Genomic DNA, 21,907 nt, shown 5'->3' on the forward strand with positions numbered 1-21,907 from the left:
TCATTGTACATATTTTAAACAAACTATAGGTCTTCAAGGTGAATGATCCCATTGTCTTTTTTGATTATTTAACTATTTAATTAGTATGGTAATTAAATGTATGCAAACCAGGATGACACCAAAAATAATACTAATCAGGCTGGTCTACAGGGCACCTTATAACAATGAATTTTGACATGATTACCATGGTTACCCTGAGGTCAATATTGATTATGAACATTATGATAGTGTCTCTCTCTTAAGTCTGCTGTCCATCCAAAATGTGTTAACTACTCACCCAGAAAACAGATCGATAGGACAGTAATGGCTCATTCTTGACCACCGTCCTTCTTTGGTCTGTAAATAGAAAATTATGATGAGAATAAGGGCAGGTGTTAAGTCTATGCAGTCACATGTAAAAGGTGATGTTGGTCAAAATTGAAATAAATGTTCTTAGTGGTTTTAAAGGTGAAGATTTGAGAAACCAAGTCAACTAGACCACAGTTGGTTGATTTTGATGAAGTTTACATAATTAAGATGATATTTTATAAAAAAAAAAAATCAACAATCTCCCACTTATGTGCTTGTGTCAAAACAGGATATTTAGCAGCATTCACAGAAATTTCTCCTTTCTTAATTATATTTTCAGCTTAAAACAATCAATGAATTAATCAAATTCTTCTCAAAACATGTCACGAAAACAAAAACTCAGCAAATCCCACCCTTTGAGAAAATTTTGAGAGATATCCTGCTTAAGAATTTTTGAAACACCTATGTTATTATGCATGACCAATTTTCACAATAACATAACATATTTAAAAGAGCAAAAAATACCACCAAGACCATTAAAATTTTACCATAACAAAGCATAATTAATGAACAGAGATTTCTATATTTGCATATTAAATGTCAACTTCATGTTTCATGATGAACTTTTATCTGACAGGAATCTTTCATATTTCATGGAACACATCAGTTAAGATGGCAACATGTGGCACCCCTGTCACCTGATCTATTTTTATTTTTCTTTCCGACAATGCTTGACTGACTTTGAACAAGAATGAACAAAAGCTTTACAGAATTTCTAATTCATGTAGAAGTGTGTCGTTCTATGGATGCCCTGTGCTAATGTGATCAATGGCCCATTGTGGGAAAATTAATAACTAAGATGACTATTGGCGGGATTGGGTTTAAACATCTGCCACACCGTGTGTCAATATCAAGAGTTCTCCGTTATAATGACAAAACATTTAATGCTACAAAGAATTCAAAGTAATTATTTCACCAAATGAAGGCAAGCTATTTTCTCAAGTACCAATTCTATCTCAAATTTCCATATTAGTGACCTGAATCAGGATATTTGAGATGGATATTGACAAACATTGTTACAATAGAGATTGATCATCAAAAAATGAGGAAAAAAGAATACCAAAGTGAGGCTTAAATATCAAAAACAATGATAATGGCAACAACAGAACAATAGACTTAATTCATAACAATTGGCCACAATAACTTAAAATAATTTGGCTTCCAATACCTATAACTGACATATTTCATATTGTTAATAAAACCAAAAGTTAAAAAGTGCAAAACCATCAGACTTAAATCTATCCTGATGGCTGCATGACAAAACCACATAAATCCTATGACAACACATTCTTTGATATCAAAAGATATTGTGGTAAGCAGTCATCTAATTTTCTTTTTTTTTTCAGGGAGTCTGCCACAAAACAGCATGTAATACTATGATGACAAAGCAGAAAGAAAGATTAGATTCAAGTGGGCAGGCCTTCACGATACGTATTCTTTTAGGAACTAAAAACTTCATGGAGTGTAGCATGATACAACCATAGAAGTTTAACCCTGAACATCTAGGGCAAGTGTGGACACAATATTACTTTCTGACACACTAATGTATGGGGACTTACAATTCATTATTGACACGACAACAGGTTTGAACACAATGTAGTACAAAACTTGAAATTCAATTAAAAATTTTCAAAATCAGACCAAAAATTGAAAAGCCAAGCCAATTTTTTTGGGTGTGGCCCAATTTGACACTATATAACTTGAAAACAGTAAGAAAAAATATCTGAAATCTGATTGAACAACACAGACAGGGATTTTCATAAGATATCCAATAACTTTTTTTTGCTTTTGAAATCGCACCAAAAATAAATAATAGTCAAGTTATCGTCAGGACATCCGAAAAAAGCCCCCCCCATTCAGTCCCTAATCAGAAATTAAAGTCATTACCCACCCAAAACATTTGTAATCTGATCATTGTGGTATAGAATGTTGTGGAACAATAACATAGACATTCCTAAGCTTTTACTGGAGTCATACAGTTGAATTCTATGAAATGCTTGCTTTGGTCCCTTTTTGGCCCCTAATTCTAAAATCGATAGGGCTTTCACTCCCAAAAACAATACCCACCTTCCTTTTGTGGTTTGTAACCTTATTATTAAATTTCATAAAGATCAATGAACAATTACTCAAGTTAAGCAGGAAAACCAAGTGTCTACAGATAATGACAACAACAATGCCATACCAATATAGGACTGCAATTATTTTGCTGTAGAAAAAAATTACTAAGCCAGCCACACATGTGCTGTGAAGTCATTCACATAATAAATCCAGCCATATAACAACTGCCTTATCATAAAAGCTACTATTCAACTCACAATATAATTTTGTGGTTAAACAAAGAAAAGTTTAAATGGACAACTACTTTCAACTAATTTTGCACTGACAACAGGACTTACATGTATTAGACAATCAATATAGTAAGAACATTACACAGAATTCTTTGTAGAAATACACATAAAATTCTTAAATCAAGATCAACCTGAAGTATGGTTTACAAGATCAACCTGAAGTATGGTTTACATAATCAACCTGAAGTATGATTTACAAGATCAACCTGAAGTATGGTTTACAAAATCAACCTTATGTATGGTTTACAAGATCAACCTGAAGTATGGTTTACAAAATCAACCTGAAGTATGGTTTACAAGATCAACCTGAAGTATGGTTTACAAGATCAACCTGAAGTATGGTTTACAAAATCAACCTTATGTATGGCTTACAAGATCAACCTGAAGTATGGTTTACAAGATCTACTCTTAAAATTTGCAGGACAGATCCTATTTTGTGCTGGCACTCTAAATAAAAGTACAACAGATTTGGTGGAGCATAGCTGACACAATAATATACATGCTAAATTCAATTCTTTTGATGTTTTGTGAGTAATCTTCAGAAATCAAATTAAAACACAAAGAGATTAAGGTACATTAAAATAACTGTTTTGGTCCTGTCAAGATTTAACATATGATCGGCAGGTGACAGGACAATGGTCATGTGATCTCTGACATGTAAATCATACCTAGGGGGTTGTTATTAAATTTCTACCTGAGTGATCTTGGATAACTGTAAACCTGAGGACAAAAGACCGCCCAGAGTTCATGATAAATCAACCAGATGGTTATCTACCCTGACAAAGACTCTGCTGCCCAAACAAGTCCACTTATGTTTACATTAAAATGAAATTGCTTTGTGGACAAAGCCATTACCACTTTGAGAGAACCACAATAGAGTAATTTAGATTTCTTTTCATGGGACCAAATGTTGTGAAAAATTATGTAAACACAAAAGCAGATAAGAGATAGAGTGTTTACCTTCAAGCAATGTAGACAAGACAGACCTACATTATTCTATACAATAACTATTGTTAAACCAATATGAATATAGACATCTATTTTGTACCTAATATGTATACAGAAAATTTGTTTCCAATGGTTTTATCTCTAGGTTGATCTGTAATCCTCTACTATCTACATGACAAATCAGTTTTGTAGCATATCACATCAGTATTTGTATATCCTTGAGTATATTTCATTGGTGTCAAAAAACTGGGGAAAAAATATCAATGTTTGCCACATATTTACAGAACTGAAACTGTGATTATTAAAATCTAAGGAGTTATAATGACTCACAACTCTAACATTATTTACCCTGCTTGTGATGATATACAACACATAATCATAAGTAATAGGTTGGTCATAATATTCTTTAAAGTCTAGTTCTAATCAAGAAGTTTTTTTATTTTGCTCATGAATTTCACTTTAAGCTAACAGCAGTGACTAACTCGTACTATTTCTACCAATGTGTACCTGAAGTTCACATAAATATACTTTATTTTCCATGCCACAAGGCACACACTGTACATTGAATAATGTGTACATTTGTCACCTAGCACCTTGGGTCTTGAAATGTAATGTTTTTGATATTATCTGTGTTGATATTAAATGTCTGTTCAAAAGTGAACTAATTGATGAAAATACAAGTTATTTCAGGAAGACAAATATGCATAAATCGTCCCCTGTTTACCATTGAAACAATTGAAAACAAAATATTAACCCCAAAGACATTTTTTTCTTAGAAATGAAATACATATCTTCAAGTGCAAATTGACTTAAGCATTTTACTGACAGATATCATACAATTTTTTGTAACAGCCAATATCGATAAGGAAATGTTCTTAAATACGAAATTTTAGTTTTGCATAATACCATACTAAACTTAGATGGTAAATAAATATAATGAGTTCATTTTAGTTTTTAATGAAACCATAATCTACATTACATGTCATGGAATGTTTCTATAGATTATTTGTTTATTCTTATATTGACTACTTAAACAAATCATATCATATTTTTTTCTTTTTTAAATTGCACTTGACCCTGTTTGAAATATTGGTTTATAGTGGGAGACCTAGAAATTCAACACAAAAAAATCTATAAAATCACCGAAACTTTTCCAGCATAAGGGGAGGGGGTCCCCATCCTTTTGGATCTGACTATAGTTTAACATTTTAGACCTATTACCTTTTAAGTAAGTTAAATTGATTAAGCTACCTCGTATTTAAAATAGGTTTCCAATATGTTGGCAATAACAAGATATCATATCTTGGCATTGTGCAATACTGATCCACATTCCATAACTAGGTCTTATATTAAATCTGGTCCTTCTCAAAATAACTAATTATATCATTCTTGTCATAATTCATATTTATTGAAATGGTCTTATTCGAAACAGGCTTTATGATAAATTAAAAGATCTTTGTATGTTGTTAACTATTAGATGTTATATGTTGTCACAACACCTACGTGATTGAATGTATGTACCTTGAGACCTTCCCCTTGTATTTCACAATCAATATCATAATGCTGAAATAGAAGCGATAGAAACTTCTGATACAAATTCAATCAATGTATATTACAGCAGTGTCATCAGAAAAAGAGAGTATAAAGAGATTAGTAGTTTCTAGATGGTATTTCACCATGTGTTGAAAGCTTAAAATATTACTGGAGTCATCAAGAAAAAATTATTTTAATGTTTTTTAATTAATATTTGGTCATTCAAATTTCATTTTGACATAATCAAGATAAGAAAAACCAAGTAATGTCATTGACAACATTTTAAATCCTGATCATATTCTGGGCTTATACATATTACCAGCACATCCTTTTTAAAAATCTTATCTGTAATCACAATGGACACTTAGACTTATACCATGCTGTAGATCAGAAACAAAGCAATCAATTTACAAATCATACCTAATTCAAATCATCTTAACACAGACCAATCAAACTGCATAAAGTCACATGTATAATGATAGTGGTGAAGAACCCCACCCCCTTTTTTTAAGTGAAGACACCCCCCTTTTTTTAAAAGACAAACAAACAAACACACTAACAAACATAAACAAAAATCAAAACAAAAAAAAAAAATACTTGTAATTCTAGACCATTAAGTTAATGAATTAACCATCATTCCACAACAGAGTAAGGGTTGAGTCAATCACTGGTGTACGGTAATGCACCCGGTAGTTTATTTTAACCTTCATTTGAGACATTGTGTAAATAAGACAAAAAATTTGTTAAAGATGTATTATCAGATGTAGCTGGTAATGGCAGCACTAACATGGAATTTATGTTAGTATAGTTAATTGGGAAATACCTTGTCAACTACATGTAGCAGTGATAAGTGTATAAAATGAGTATAGCAAGTCTTTGGAAAAGATCATTGTCACGTCGTGGTACATGTGAGAATTTCATTCCTGAATGAATCTTATGATCATCAATTACTAGGTGGGGCTTTATCCTAGTCTAGTTTGCTGTAAATTAACCAAACATGAATTATCAGGTACGAAATGTAATTCATTTGTGGGAGTCAAAATGCATTAACACTATAAAGATAATTATGAATAAAGGAGATTGATAATTGTAAAATCATACTAGGACAGTAACCTCTATCTTTTACTAAGTGTTGGTATGTCTCATCTAAAGGGCAAAGTCATTGTACATGTCAACATACATGTAATATGAGTCTTAAAAGACAGATAAGGTATAGGAATTAAAAGTTTCTGTCAGAATCATCCAGTAATCTACTCAAATGTGACATGCAAGTCACACACATATTTCATAAAAATGATAAAAAACAGTTTAAGGTAAATGTTGTACTACTTTATCCTTCATCAAATACAATGCTTTACAGGATGCTGCTTGATATGACCACAGAAGTCAACCCCTGTTCGGGCAAGTATGAACACACAGCTAAAAGTTGATAGCCTTGAATTTCGGTTCTGATTAGACATTTGAAACAGGATAAGAATTTTACTGAATCAAAGTGGCTGCTATTCAGCCCCAAACCATATACATTTCTGACTACAAGCCCATGTTCAAAAATTGTTTAATGCACTTATATAGTAATCATTGGCATGTAAGTCAAATTCTGCAAGCCCACAAGCATTTTCACCAGCCAAGGCAGTTGGGCTGGTGGTAAGTTTCCAAGACTGCCAAACTCCTAGATAGTTTCATTCACAATCTATGGCATTTTGTGGTACGATTTCAAAAAGATCCATTCCATTTTACTCAAATCATCATGAAGACCAGAATATGCTTCTTTCTGGCCACTTTTTGACCCCTCAATACTGAACAAAGGAGTTGTGGATTAGATGATGCTTCCTCCCTCACGGTCCACAAATGACGAAGTCCATGTTTTTGCATCAGGAAACACCAAAAGTCATTCCAATGGAAAAACAAAATAGGTGGTGCACAATAGCATCATGTAATAAAGATTCTGTGAAAGTTTCATTAAAATCAATTTGGTGATTTCAAAGAGTTGTGGATTAGAATTGGGTGTGTACCTACACAAAGCTCACTAATATACCTCTTGCTTTTCAAGTGGGGGTATAAATATGAATACCAACCTACCATTTGTGGTTTAGAAAGATTGTAAACTGGCCCATACTTGGTTATTGAGTATAAACTGGTAAAAAATTATTTTAAGATGGATTCTTATTCAAAACATTGTTTAATATAGGATTATTTGATTCCAAGTGGGGACCAATGGATGTTAATGACCTCACTGTTCCAAACAAGGTTATAATAATAATAATAAATTATTTTATTAAAGTGTCATGCATTGACCTTACAGAACAGTCAGTCATGTATAATCACATAAAATAAAAGACCAACACCCAGCCTATATGGACTTACGAGTCACTATGATATATATAAAAAAAACAGTTCATTCATACCAACAGTATAAAAATATACAAAATAACCTGGTTTGCTCTAAGAGGACCAACCAACCACAAAGCTTGAAACAGATAAAATATAAGCCTTAAATGTTTGAGACAGATGATTAAACACTATATGACTGATGGATATTAGAGCACCGACTCTCCACCATGCTAATAAAGAAAACCCATGAGATTTTAGATGCCTATGTAATGTTACACAATATTTAAGATTCATGGCATAATCATCAACATGTGTTAATTACAACTATAATGTCAAAATTATTCCAGTAAACTCATAAATGTTGTAATATACAGTTGTGAACTGTCAACTATTCTGACAATTACCATCCAATCAACAGAAATGACTTGTCAGATACACAATCTAATATATCCTATAATCTGTACAAAATTTGTACAAAATAACATAATTCCTCTTTGAAAATATCAATCTAAGTTTTGATTAGAATTGTAACATTGAGTTATAACTTTACATCAGATATTGATTTACTTGAAAATTCCATGCATCCATCCTTGTTTTATCTAATCACTTGGTTGACAAGTTTCTGTAAATTATTGGATTGCTGTGCAATGGAAAGTCCTTGAGCCTCACAGAAATTCCAAGAAAAAGTAGCCTCAGAATCATGGTATAAAAGCAAACAAGAAATAATGTTTAAAGATGGTTAAAATGATAATTTATCACTTCTGTATGGAGGATCTGCACAGCAGAGTTTGGGGGAGAAAAAAGGTATTTCATAATATGGACTTAAATGTAACTAAGGGGGTATTTTTCAAGCCAAAAATCCACTACAACAGTACACACTAAAAGGCAAATTCAGGGAAATTTTCTCTGATGAGCACAAAAACACAGGGAGTATACTTATTATGAAAATTAGTTTTAACTTTACAACTGCCTTGGTTTCACTATCTTCACTGGTCTGATTACTAAGTATAATAATCATGATTTCAGATATGGAATGTGTTTATTCTATTCCTTAAAAAGAAAGAATTACTGAGTATGTTACACTTCCTCATTGTAAACTAAGTGGAAGATCAAACACAAATCCTAAGGTGTCAACAATACAGATAAAACATGATTTCTATGATTGGGGTTCTCTTTGATCTTATTCATCTGATTAATCTGATTACGTAATCAAAGATTGCTGACCTGCCCTAATTATCTTCCACACTGACCAAATGTTAAGTCATTATATCTGACAGGTCAAAGATGACCTCAGCTAACCTAGGGTCACTGTTATATTTAATTTGACAGTACCCCCAGGGTACCATGCTTGAGTGATCAATGACAGATTGATGTATTGAAATTAGCTGATTGTCCTAGATAAACAGAATTTCAAATCCACCACAAATTATGCCTTATTACAAGTTTATAGTAATTGCTTCAATTGCATTGAAGTTACCTTTGATGTAAAAAAAATAATGTTTTTTAAATTTTATACTTTGATGTGAATCCCCTAAATGTGTTCTAATGAATACAACCAAAAATGTAGTTTTATTGACAATTGAGTATATATTTGTGAAATGAAAAAAAGTTGCCAGTTAGCAATCAAACTTGTATTACAAAATTGGAAATAATTGTTCAGAAAGTTTTAAAACGGCATAGAAACATAATCAGTTACAAACAAAAGCTAAAATCAAGAATTATTTTTATCCTTCCCAAGTCTAGTGTGGTTTCTATTTATTTACATTTGCCATAACTCATTCATTACAAATGACATCTCTATCCCTTAAAGGAAATGGTAAAATCCTCTTTGGTGACTGAGTTGTAAAACTCATTCATCATATGATAAACTCTATATGATTGTTCAATTGCAAAGAAGTTTAATTGACATTATAATACAGTCAGATATAGGACAGAATTACCATCTCTGTGGTTAGTATCTTGTAAATAAATGGTTTAATATGTCTTTCATGGGTTAGTGACATGATATACAAGTAAACTACAGGAAAGAGTAGTTGTAACACTGTTGAAGGCTAACCTTACTTAGGTCATCAACATGAACCATGAGAAATATTCAATTACTTCACTTTCAGATTGTGATGATATTACATTAACCCTTAACTCAATATCTTCTTTTTCAATGTAGAGTTTCATATATTAGGTCATCTCTTTGTAACTTTTCGAAATTGAAGGCTAATTCTGAATTGCCTAAGTGTTTATCAGGAACTTTCTAAAAAATTTTAAAAGTCATTTTTGTTTTAAATTGGTTACCTTGAGTCTTTGGTGAATACAGAATTTACAGACACTATATTTAATAGCACTCTCCATTGGAAGTGTGCCTTCTTCTGGCATAAATCCTTTCTTGGGCTGAAATAAATGAAAGATATGCTTTAAATATTTTCAGTTTTCAATGTTTACACATGTACATGTATAAACCACATGTGTGTGATAATGCTTGTGCCATTAATTGAGGTCACAAGAACTTAAGCGCATCAAAACTGAACTTTAAAATATTTCTTTATTACCTTTTCATTAATAAAATTAAGGTAGATAGATGTACATGGGTTTTCTTCTAGAATTGCCAAATTTTAGTAGAAGATACCAATGGCAGATCTTACAATGTACACGTGACTTCAACCAGATACAAGTCTGTATCATCCTCAAAAAGGAAAATCATATATACGATATTAACAAAATCACTGATGATGTCCGGTGACTTGTGCTTTGTCAACAGATGGCAATATTGTCTTTAGGTAGATTGTCTGTCAGATGCAAACTTTTTCAGAAGAAATAGGTACCTATAGTATAAACTCTCATGGACCTCGTCTACTTGAAAGAGATAATGGTTTTTCCTTCACTCTGCTACCATCCCTTTGTGAAAGAGACAAAATATCTCAAACTCTAGGAAGAAATTCCAGAATCTCAATAGGGACTTGAGTAAAAATCTTATAAGAACTTTATGAACAAAAGGACAAATGTTAATAACAGAAAGCAATTTATTTAATCATTACATTTTCTGAATAAAATGATATATCATAGACCAATAAGTCATGTTGTTCAAATAAGCACCTCACTGCTAATTATTACAACGATAACACAACTTTACCTTAATTTCAACGCTGATTGTTGGTCTGTCTGGAGCATCTTCAGACAAACACCCATTGCTGTCAGCATCAGTGACAAAACAAAGGTCTGGCAGCATCACGGCAGACTTTGTGGCAGGATCAATGGTAGTACGACAATCAGGACTCAGGAAGTCACCTTTCTTTGTCCTAACTTCTACAATATCAAGAGAACTTTTTCTTTAATGAGGCAAGTGTCCTTAGTTTTTTTTCAACAGCATCTGATTGAAACTTTGAAATATGAGCTTTTCTCAGTTTTTTTCCTAAATTACAAGATGAATGGCCTAATATTTATAAGATCTTTACAAAGGTATAAATTAGACATAAGACAGTGATATAGCACGGTTACTAACATTAATTTTTGCTAACTGTCACTTAAAATCATAGTTAACATATGTTTTACAACTGTATAAAGGGATAAACGTACCAAGTCTGCCCTCAGCTATGTCAGATTCTACAGTCTCGGCAAATCTGTCTGGTAATGGCACTATTTTCTACAACAAATCAGTTAAACAAACATAGAGAATTAGGGACTCTTCAACATTGAATAAATTACTGTTAACATATTAATTTTCACAGTGGCCAGAAAACCATGAAAATTAATACCTGTGAAATTAATTTTTTTATATTATACAATGCTAATAATATTTTTTGAAACTGCAAATATGTTCACTTGACAGAATCCGCAAAAACTAGCAACTGTGAAAATTAATATGTTTACAGTATAAACCCTTGTTCCAGTTGAGAGGGAAGAGACACACTATCTATGGTGTAATAATTTTATTGTATTTCTTGATTATTTCAGTGAAGATAGAACTTGTCAACAAGGCTAGCTTGAACACTGTCTTTAACTAGATTCAAATATGTTTTTGAATATTTTCACTACTAGTAAAACTTACTTGGCACTAAAATATTTCATCTTTTAAATAAATATGTATGTTTAATAGAAACAAGCTTTTCCAAACTTTTGTTTCTTTGATCTATCTACTGCTCAAAACATTTCTTTTTAGGTTTTTAAATGAGAGCAAACCAATACTCTTTAATGAAGTTGGTACTTACATGTAATGCTATAAACTGAGGAAGAATTTGTGGTCTTATGACATTCTCCACATAGGCCACTTGGTTTTCTAAAATCTGGTTTATCTTTTCTGTTCTTTCCTAAAAATATATGCAAAATTATAACTTTTAATCCTAGCCAGAATGGCAGATGACTTAACCCAGACTAGCTGATTTACAGCAGGTCTGGCTTACTTTTCTGATTTTATTCACAACTTATGCGGCAAATTTATGTAAAATTGTAGGTCAGAACTAAGTGAATTTTGGACTACTTGTAACTCAGATTATAAAAGTAATTGTTGCAAGATGTAAGTTTTTGTTTATATCTATTAATGAACAGTGGAGACTCTACCCTGAATGATACCACAGGATTTCTAGCAAACCTGTACATTATCTAAAACAAACAAGAGGCTCACAGGAACCTGAATTGTTCACCTGGTTAAACTTTGTCATTCAAGGGCAATAAATTTAACAAGCAGGTGTCCAACAATTTTGACTCAAGAAGACTTCCGTAGGACTTATCATAAGGATCATTTCAGCAATCATTTTTTATCTTTCAAGGGCAATAACTTTTACCAGGAATTGCCTGACAAATTTGATCCCTGAATACTTTTGAAGGCCTTATAATAAGGATCATTTTAGCAATTGAAAGAATTCGGCTAAACCTAATGGTTTTGGAGATATATGCGAACAACTACTGTCTGACCCCTATGTTCAATTTTCAGTAACAGCTGCCATGTTCCTTGACAAATCAATTTCCCCTCATCAGTCCTATGTTGATACTCCAAGGAACATTCATACCAAGTTTGGTTCCAAATTGGTCAAGTAGTGTTAGAGGAGAAGAGTTTTGAAATTTTTGTACAAGAGAACTATTTTACTATTAGTCCTGATATCAGGAAATCAAAGTGTTGGAAGCACTGGAGGTTTTGATTTCTTGTGAAAATTGTAGCATGAATGAAATTTCAAAGATTACATGATGTTATATAAAATTGTGATAATACATTTTGCATTATAATATTAAGAAGAACTGTCTTTTTTCTAATATGTATTAACTGAAAGTCAATCCATACTACTGATCTAACTTCATACATATTTACAAATTTTTGTTCCATTTCACATTTTTCCCCAATTGTAAACATATCCAAAAGTTTATGTGCATTTACATTCAAAAACTACATTAACAGAGTATTCATCCTACATTATAATAATACTTAAATAATTTCAGCTTAAGAAAACTATTTCCTTAAAACAAAATTTTCAAAAACAAGACACTTCTATCAATTTGAATTTTCCCACCAATTTTACTTGGTTAAAATCGCTGCTCTTTACTTCCTGTTTATAAATGGTAAATATTAATGATAGGATGGAGAAATCGACTGATAAGTGTGTTAAAATGAACATGCTCAACACATTCTATGCTTCTAGACACATTACTGCAAGAAATAAATTCCCTAAATGAAAATTTATTACTAAATATCTTTCAAGGCCAAAAAGGAGTCCCTCAAATCTTGAGTTGATATGAATGGTAGTTTCAAACTCCAGACTATGATTTCTTTGAGGTTTAGTTAATCCAGAGCAAATATCATCATAGCCGAACAAACTGTACACTTGACCTGTAACTTATCATGGTGAACTTATATACCAAAAATCATGTCATAATCTGCAAGCGTCTAGAAAAAAATCCGAAAAACTGTTATTTCTGTTTATTTTGCTAAGATCAAGGCCTATAATTTCGATAAAAATCATCGCAGCAGAACTAAACATAAAGCCAAAATTAAAATTAAGTTTGTTTCTCATTTGCCGATCTGAAAAAAGCTGCAGGGTCAAAATATTATTTTCAGGAAAATCCGTCTTTTTTTTGGCTTTAGTAAATTCCGGAAAATGTGTCCGTCATCGGTTCAGATACAGGAATTAATTGGAAGTCACTTCCGGCAGTCACTAAAACGCTTCATCTCAGGTGATTTTTTTCCTTGTGTTCCAGTGATAAATATGGAGGTTGATTAAATGCCAAAGCATGGCAACTGGAGCTTTTGATTGTTCTTGCCATAATCCACATGATATTGTGGTTTGTTGTTTAGTGCTAGTCATATACCACAGGGTTTTGTGGTTTGTTGTTTAGTTCTAGTCATATTCCACAGCGTTTTGTGGTTTGTTATTAAAAGTTATTTTTCCTTAAATTATATATTGATTAGTTACTTATGGTGGACTTCAATGTAATCAGGTTGATAATATTTTCATATATTAAGACTTCTTCAAATATTTCTCTGGCAGATATATTTCTTATATTTATACAGCACCCAAACAAAACAATTTCAAGGATGATCATTCTACATTTAATTTTACCATTTTGTAGATAGAGACATACCAAGTCAGGTCACTCTGATAGACTAGACTTTTCAGTGGATTTGAACTTGTCTCTTTTTTTTTTTTACCTTAATAGTGTTCTAGGATTCCTGTTTCCTGTTATCCAGGGCAAGTGAAATTTGGGTCAGGGAAAGTTAGGTACTTAGTTACTTAGAAAACTTCATATGCTGTAAGGATTTGTTTTGCTAGGAAAGCAGTCATTGACTGTGGGAAAGTTGATTTTATATGAATTTTTCCCAAGGAAACCTCAATTTCTGAAAAATCCTAGAATACTGCCTTATCTTGGCTTTCCACATTTTCGGCCACGGGTGAACCCGAAGAAGGTCAATCCAGAAAAACGCTTCAGACAAAGTCAAATTCAAAAGTATCTGTTTTTTATTTATTTACTCTATTATAAAAAAATTTAAAAGTTTCTAAATAGGAGTAATAGAAAGAAAGCTGCATTGATATTTCTGAGAATGTTATGTCTTTCAGTGTCCAGTTATGATATGTCTCTATTTGTACTGTCAGAACATATATTCTCAAAACCACAAAAAAAAAAAAATTTAAAAAAAAATTTAAAAAAAAAATGCCTGCCTGCCTTGTCTGTCTCAAAATCTTGACCCGGACAAAAGGGAAACAAAGATTCTTTAAATAGTGGCCTAAACTTGACCTGTAACTTATCATGGTGAACTTATATACCAAAAAAAAAAAACAAGTCAACATCTGCAAGCGTTCAGAAAAAAAGTCAGGAAAACTGTTATTTCAGTGAATTTTGCTTTGTTATATAACCGTAATTTCAGTAAAAATCATTGGAGTGGTATGAAAGTTAAACTTGACCTGTTACTTATCATGGTGAACTTGTATATCAAAAATCATGTCAATATCTGCAAGCATTTGAAAAAAAGAGTCAGGAAAACTGAAAATGGACTGATGGACGGACGGACTGATGGGTCAGAAACATTATACCCTTTGCAAACTTGATGCATGGGGTATAATTAAACTTTTGTCATCTATCTCACAAGGTTTACAGTTTCACTAAGTACTAACTCACCTTCTCTGCTTCACTGTTCACATGTTGGTGTGTTACCAGAGTGTTATATTTCATTAAGCGGTAGACCTTCTTAGCCTAAAAATAAAAAATAGAAGAATTCAAAAGTTAAATTGGCAAATACAGATACCTAACAATCAAAATTTTCAAATAGAAAAGGGCTATTACTCCTAATTACATGGTGAATGCAATCATATTTGCAATAATCAAACCTGTATTTGCTTGCAAAAGATTTATTCTAAAAGAATGGAATCTTGTAATAAAGCTTTATTTATATACTTTGATTTATCAACTTTTATTGAATTATCCCATGGAAACCAAGGGACTACGGACATGGACCATGACAAAGTGGATACCTAATGACAAAATTTATGTGATCATTTGAAAACTTTGAATAAATAAAAGAAATGAGGATATATAGATGATTTGGAAATATGTCATTGGAAAAACATTTTTTTGTTAAAAGACTTCACAATCCTGGCACAATTGATATAGGAATGTGTGACAAGAGGGATCATGGACCAATTAGACAAGGAGTGAAAATGGAAAATATTTTGTACAAATATTACAAACTGACCCAAATATCACTCATCCTTATCCAGATTACTCTATCCTATTTTCTCGCTGGGAATCCCAATACAATGAAGCAGACAGACACAAACAATGCTGAGCTGTTTAGGAAGACACAATAAATGCTGGGCTATAGAGGAAATGTTAGACACAATGGACAGCAGCATGTTCGTTGTGTCCAGATAAACATTACCTCTATACTTGTAGCACCGCATTCATTGTGTCTGTCCAGTTTGTTGTGTTAGGATACCCACTGGGATCATTCTCTTTGCCAAAATTAAGATGCTTCTGGGGAAACATAACTATGAGACCAGGAACAGTTATTGTGATGGTAACTATTCAGTTTAATTCAATGGTCAAGCTAAAATGCTTAACACATCTTAATTGAACATTAAGTGCAAGTATTTGTGAGAATCAGGCAAAATGGGAAAAATCAGAAACATGCCTGTCAAAAATCCACCAATTTGACAATTTAATATCACTCAAGGATACTTTCTCAATTTGAAAAGACCATTATTTGATCTCTGCATCACTGGATTTGCTCAGAATTTTTTCAATAGAATCGTAGAAAAATGAGATTTTTGACAAGAGTTATCTATCCTTGAAATGTTCATTTTCAGTGCATTTGAATGATATTGTAACTCAATGGTCCAGCATGATATTGAAAATCATCTCTGTTTTCCTTTATTCTGATGGCACAAATAGTCAAATTACACTACCTAAATGATGGTTATTTTTTTTTATACAATGTTTCACCTAATGCCTCATTCTTACAAGGACTGACACTTTAGTGACACCCCACCATGATAACAAGAGGGATGGAAAAATGTTCAAAATGGCCTTAGTCGAAAACATCATTTGGTATTTCGCTGAAAACTGAACTGAACAGGTGATTTCTATGGTACATGTACTTAACAGTTGTGCAAAATTGCAATAAAATTAACTAATCTGTTCCCAGGTTATCATATGGAAAACATTTGAAACAGACAGACATGCATTTTTTTGGAGGGCATCATGTAATACCTTGCCACTTCTTGGGGCAGGGTATAGATAAAGACACTGCTCTCAAATGATTGCATAATAGAATCCTTAACAAACCAGACCAAGGACCTCTCAAATCAAGCATGCAACTGTTGGGTCAAAAGTTGTTCCTTTATCTAAATTCTAACCTGAGATTAGGGATTCCAGAGCATTTCAAGTTGCATCTGTCTCATACTATTTTATGTGTATATTTCTTGCCTATCAATATACAATTTAGCCACTCAATCTGAGAAATATGCCGGTGACAGCTTCACACAGGTTTTATGAACTTCTGATTTTATGTTTTTGAGTAGTGAAACTTATTTCATTCTTAACTGCTCCAGCAATAGAAAGAAACAATTAACCAAGATTAACTTACTCCCAAACATCCTCTGGATTTACATTTGTATCTTGTCATTCCTGTTATATCTTTGTGAAATTTTCATCAGTTTAGCTTTTATCATTTTGCCTTTGTAAATTTTATACACACATTATACCTGTAGTGATCTACATATTTTGGTTTGAAAATACAAACTAACAATAACAATAGGATCAACTATACATGTATCTGCATCCTCTAATGATAAAGGGGTTTAGTACCACCATCACACTCTCAACTGACCAGTCACAAAACTAAGAGTCAGTTACAATTTATTTGGAGACTCATCAATTTCAACTGCATCATAGTTTCAAAAAAGAAGCATTCCATTCCATCATAGGTTTGTATTTTTAGTTTAAATCATCTAGTATTTTCTATTAGACTGCTTACAAGCAACTATGCTAAACGATCACCCATTCACAGGGTAGGTAACTCACTCAAATTCTAGCCAGTCCTGAATACAATTTTTCAATACATTTACTATATGGCTATATAGATTTTTGCTAAAATTAGCCAGCCCTGCCAAAAAAAAGCCAGTCTAGGGCTGGTGGGCAGGCTACTATTTCTAACTCTGCCACTCATGGACAAAAGATTATGAATAATATCGAAGAAGTTCTGAAAAACATCTGTCAGAGCTACAAATGGGCATTTCTATTCCCTACTCATAAAACCTAAAATGAACAGTACGAAAATAAATGGTAATTAAAATATTTCCTGCATATATTGTACCTTAAACATGGTTTTTTGTTCAATGCACAAGTTTTTGTCAAATGGGATTTTTTTGCTGAAAAGTGTAAACATATAAGATATTTGCAATTGAATTGGTTCTGAATAACTGACTCCACTGAATATCATTAGTCTATGCACCCTTTTGTTGTTACTGCAGGTTTATCAATGACTGTGTGCCACATACGAACATTCCTTGCCTTATAAATTTCTGAAAACCAGTCCGACCTCAAATATTTTAATGAACTTATATAAGTAATTATTGGCATTTAAGCCAAATTCTGCAAGCCCACCAGCATTTTTACCAGCCATGGCCAGTCTTTGCCGTCTTTTCAGATTACAAGCCCTACCCTTCATCTGAAAAGAATTTTATATAGCATACATGTACATTGGCTTGAATGCAAAATTTCTGCAAGCATGTTGATATTTTTACAAGCACTGGTTGGTTGGCTTGTCCCAATTTCAAAGACTGCATGGCTGTCAGATTGGTGATAAATTGCAAAGACTGTACAAATGCAAGGAGGGCAAATGGAAGAACAAAATAATTTTCGTTCTAGACACAATGCATATTGGGCAAGCACAAGGACTACCCCATAGTTACATTTGAAAGACAAAAAGATCTATAAAGTTGTCATTTAAACAAAACAAAAAAAAATAAATGTATTATCCACGGGAAAAGATTTAAAGTCGCCCACTCGTCAATGGCGACCAGAAATGTGCCTGGGAAACCTTTTTTTTCTATTTTAGTAGCCCAGCTGTCGAAATGCAAAGAAAAAATCATTGTAAACAAAAGTTGCGGTCAAGTTTTAACTGGTTACCATTTGACAAAAATGTGGCGTCCTAAGTTAAATTTTTTTGGCAACCAGTTCTAATAGTATGGAAATCATTCATATTGTGAAAGTACTATTGTTTCTGGGGTACCAATTTTTGTGGTTTTCATGGGTAGGTCAAACCACGAAATTTAATTCCCAACGAATAGTAGATTCCCATCACTGTGTATACTGAAAACTTCAAAACCATGAATTCAAAAATCCACGAACTTGTGTTTCTTCAATGATCCACGAAAATTGGTACCCACGAATTAAAGTACCTTCACAGTAACAGATGTCTGTTCCTGACATGTATTTAGAATTGCTTGTTAATTTCCACATCCGCTATTTCGTATTCCTGTTCTGCATCTTGATGAGAGTCTTCAACAATGAACAAATAGCTCATACCCTCAAACAAGTATTTTTACATACCAAAATTTTATCTGAAAAAGTCTAGGCTACCAGCCTCAAAAAGTTATTCTTGACCACTGTTATCAAGCGCTAACCAGGAGAGTCTATTAATAGTGACATACATGTACATATAAATGTAGTATTAAATTTTGCAGCACTACAATTTTGACTACTGATGTACATATTTCTGTCTGAAATACTAAAATCAATGATTATGTAAAGAAAAAAACCTGTGGGTTCAGCTTACATGCTCTAAAATCAGGGTTTGGGGGTAGGGTATGGCATTAACATTTCATGAGCCTTGTCAGACAAATTGATGAAACTTCTACTTGCCCCATTGAAATCTAGGTTGTTCTTTAATAAATGAACATTGAAAAAAAAAGGTAAAATGGGTTTTTCTCGGGTCAAATATAATTGAACTTTCACTTGTCCTGGACAATACTAGGGCAACTTTTAACGTCATGTCCTTGAACATGTAGGTAGGCAAACTTTTAAAATTTTTAAGTTTTTTGATTGGTTTGTTTTGGAAACACATTCATCCTTTAATTGTGCTTGTCAAAAAATGGCCAAAGTGCCTAGCGTAGGCACAAAATCAGGGTCAGTATGGGGGGGGGGGGGGCATCCATGATTTGATCGTTGTGCAAGATATTTCATAATGGCGAAAGATGAAAGAAAAATGTTACAATCAATGTCTTATTGTATTATAAAGAAGTTTCCTTCCAAGTAAACAACGAAACATACCTCTGAACAAGTCAACACAAGGTTATTTAGCCCTTCACCTCTAAGTCGCACATGTCCACCATTAACCGCCATTTTCTTTCCTTCATAGAAAAGAGCTCTAGGAATGACAAATTTAACTTTCTCTTAGAATCCGACAAAAGAATATTTTAACGCCCTCAAAATTACTTTATATTATTTGCATACGTTAACAAACTTGCTTCATGCTGGTAAAAAGTTTAATTTTAAGCGTACTTTTAAAATTCTCATTTATAACCCGCGGACCCCCTTTTTTCTTAAAGACCAAACAGGGAAAACAGACACATGAAATAACAAAATAACACACGCACGCGTGCACACACACACACACACACACACAGAAGCAAAAGTAGATGAACAATCCAGGCTGTCGGCAGTTGTTCATTTTTACATGTGATGCCTTTTGAAAAAAATCAGTCAAATCTTTAAAATTGCACATCTCCTTCTAAAGGTGAGACAGAATGACACTTTATTATGGTTACGAAGTAAAAAAGGGGTCTCCAGTTTCAGTTGGATGTATATGTGTCATATGACAGTCTTCTTTTTCAAAAGCCCGGGTACCCGTTCGGAACAAATGCTTAGAAAAGGGGGTAATAACCTGGCGCCGTAAGTGTTTCCTTTAAAAAATGTAAAAAAAACAAATATGCATCATTCACTTGTGTCAATTACACAAATGACCGACCGGGTACTCCCTAATTTAAATTGTCCTATGCTAAGTGAACTAAAATATTATCAGAGTGTCTATACTAACGCCCACTTGAATCCCCAACCCTCAACAAAGTATATATGCAACCACAGTTTGAAATACTAGTTTTTTTAATCACTATCTGTTTTCATCACTAGTCGCAAAATAAACTTGTAAAAACGGCTGAGAGCAATGCTCACTAACTTGATCCCCCAATTAAGCATTTGCTAACATGAATGCATCGTTTAACCTCCATTTTGATTTGGATAAAAATCTAAAATTGGAGGTGCACAATGGGAACATGTAATAAAGATTCTGTGAAAGTTTCATTCAATTAATATTCTATTCAGCGGTATAGGCGGAGTAACGGATAAGAGATCCCCCCATATCCCCAAATTCAAATTATTCATTGTTCAAACACATTTTCGTTAAATAGTCATGACACAATAATAACATAATGCACATACATTTGTATAAACAAAACATTGCTATTATTTACATGTAAAATGTTGTGGACGACGGTGACCAACCAGAAAATTATAACGTTATACTTTGAATGAAAGCTTGGCAGTTGTTGATATAATCAATTGTTGCCTTGAGTATTGGGAGTGAGTTAGAGTTAAAAATCAAACTTATATTGTTTTCTGTTAGTGAGTTGAAGTGGTTTATATAATTTTAGTTATTAAATCACTTCTATAGTTAATGTAGGCGGGACAGTGTATGAAGAAATGGGTTTCGTCTTCAATTTGATTTAATTAACATGATTTGCAAATGCGTTCATTAGCTGGAATGTTAATTGTATCGTCCTCTCTCTATTGAAAGAGAGTGGGTACTAATTCGGTATTTGCAAATTATATATCTGTCTGATTTTGTATTTACATGTACCAACATAAGATGGTTTTTGTTAACCTTAGCCAGCACTCCACAGTATTGTAGAACTGCCTAATTTTGGTCTTGTAATCTGATGCTTTGTAACATTTATCACTTTAAAAAAATGTCAAGCATCTGTAAATCTATATATCTAGAAATAGCTCTAGCCAAGGCCTTCAGGATGCAGTAAAAATGTTCTGGAAAAAAATTACCCACAGCATATAGGGTTACCATAGAAACCATGCAAAAATATGCGAAAATTTGCAAAAAAGTTCATAAAATCAGGTTTAAAAATATCAAATTTCCCGCAAAATATCTGCAATTTTTATTTCATCCCCTGAAACTGTTCAAACTTTTTCCTTCGAAAACCCCTTCCTCATATGGGCATCGCCGGTTAGATTTTGAGCTATTTCACCTTGTAATCCACTTATTAAATTTAGCATGGTGAAAAATTGACTTACTTTCACTTTCACAATGAAGTCAAATTGTCATTGAAAAAAAGCCCCTTCAACATTGAAAATATATAAAACATTGCAAAATACTTCCAAAAGTCCCCTTTTTTCAGAAAATGTTTGATCAACAA

General features: G+C 32.7%; 1 protein-coding gene across 1 annotated transcript in view; it reads right to left on the minus strand.

Annotated features, from left to right (window-relative positions):
* Nucleotides 1-19,847, minus strand: part of LOC148626959 (inositol-pentakisphosphate 2-kinase-like) — a 48,984-nt gene extending 29,137 nt beyond the window's left edge. The window contains exons 1-7 of the mRNA XM_088564619.1: nt 19,755-19,847; nt 15,102-15,176; nt 11,708-11,806; nt 11,076-11,142; nt 10,633-10,805; nt 9,798-9,893; nt 278-336 (exon numbers count right to left, since the gene is read on the minus strand). Of these exons, the coding sequence (XP_088420745.1) occupies nt 278-336; nt 9,798-9,893; nt 10,633-10,805; nt 11,076-11,142; nt 11,708-11,806; nt 15,102-15,176; nt 19,755-19,826 (641 nt within the window). The 5' untranslated portion in view covers nt 19,827-19,847. The remainder of the gene's footprint in view (nt 1-277; nt 337-9,797; nt 9,894-10,632; nt 10,806-11,075; nt 11,143-11,707; nt 11,807-15,101; nt 15,177-19,754) is intronic.
* Nucleotides 19,848-21,907: the final 2,060 nt, after the last annotated feature.

Source organism: Perna viridis, chromosome 1, assembly GCF_037379345.1.
Source record: "Perna viridis isolate PV_CMFRI_1.1 ecotype Kerala chromosome 1, ASM3737934v1, whole genome shotgun sequence".
Taxonomy (NCBI): Eukaryota; Metazoa; Mollusca; class Bivalvia; order Mytilida; family Mytilidae; genus Perna; species Perna viridis.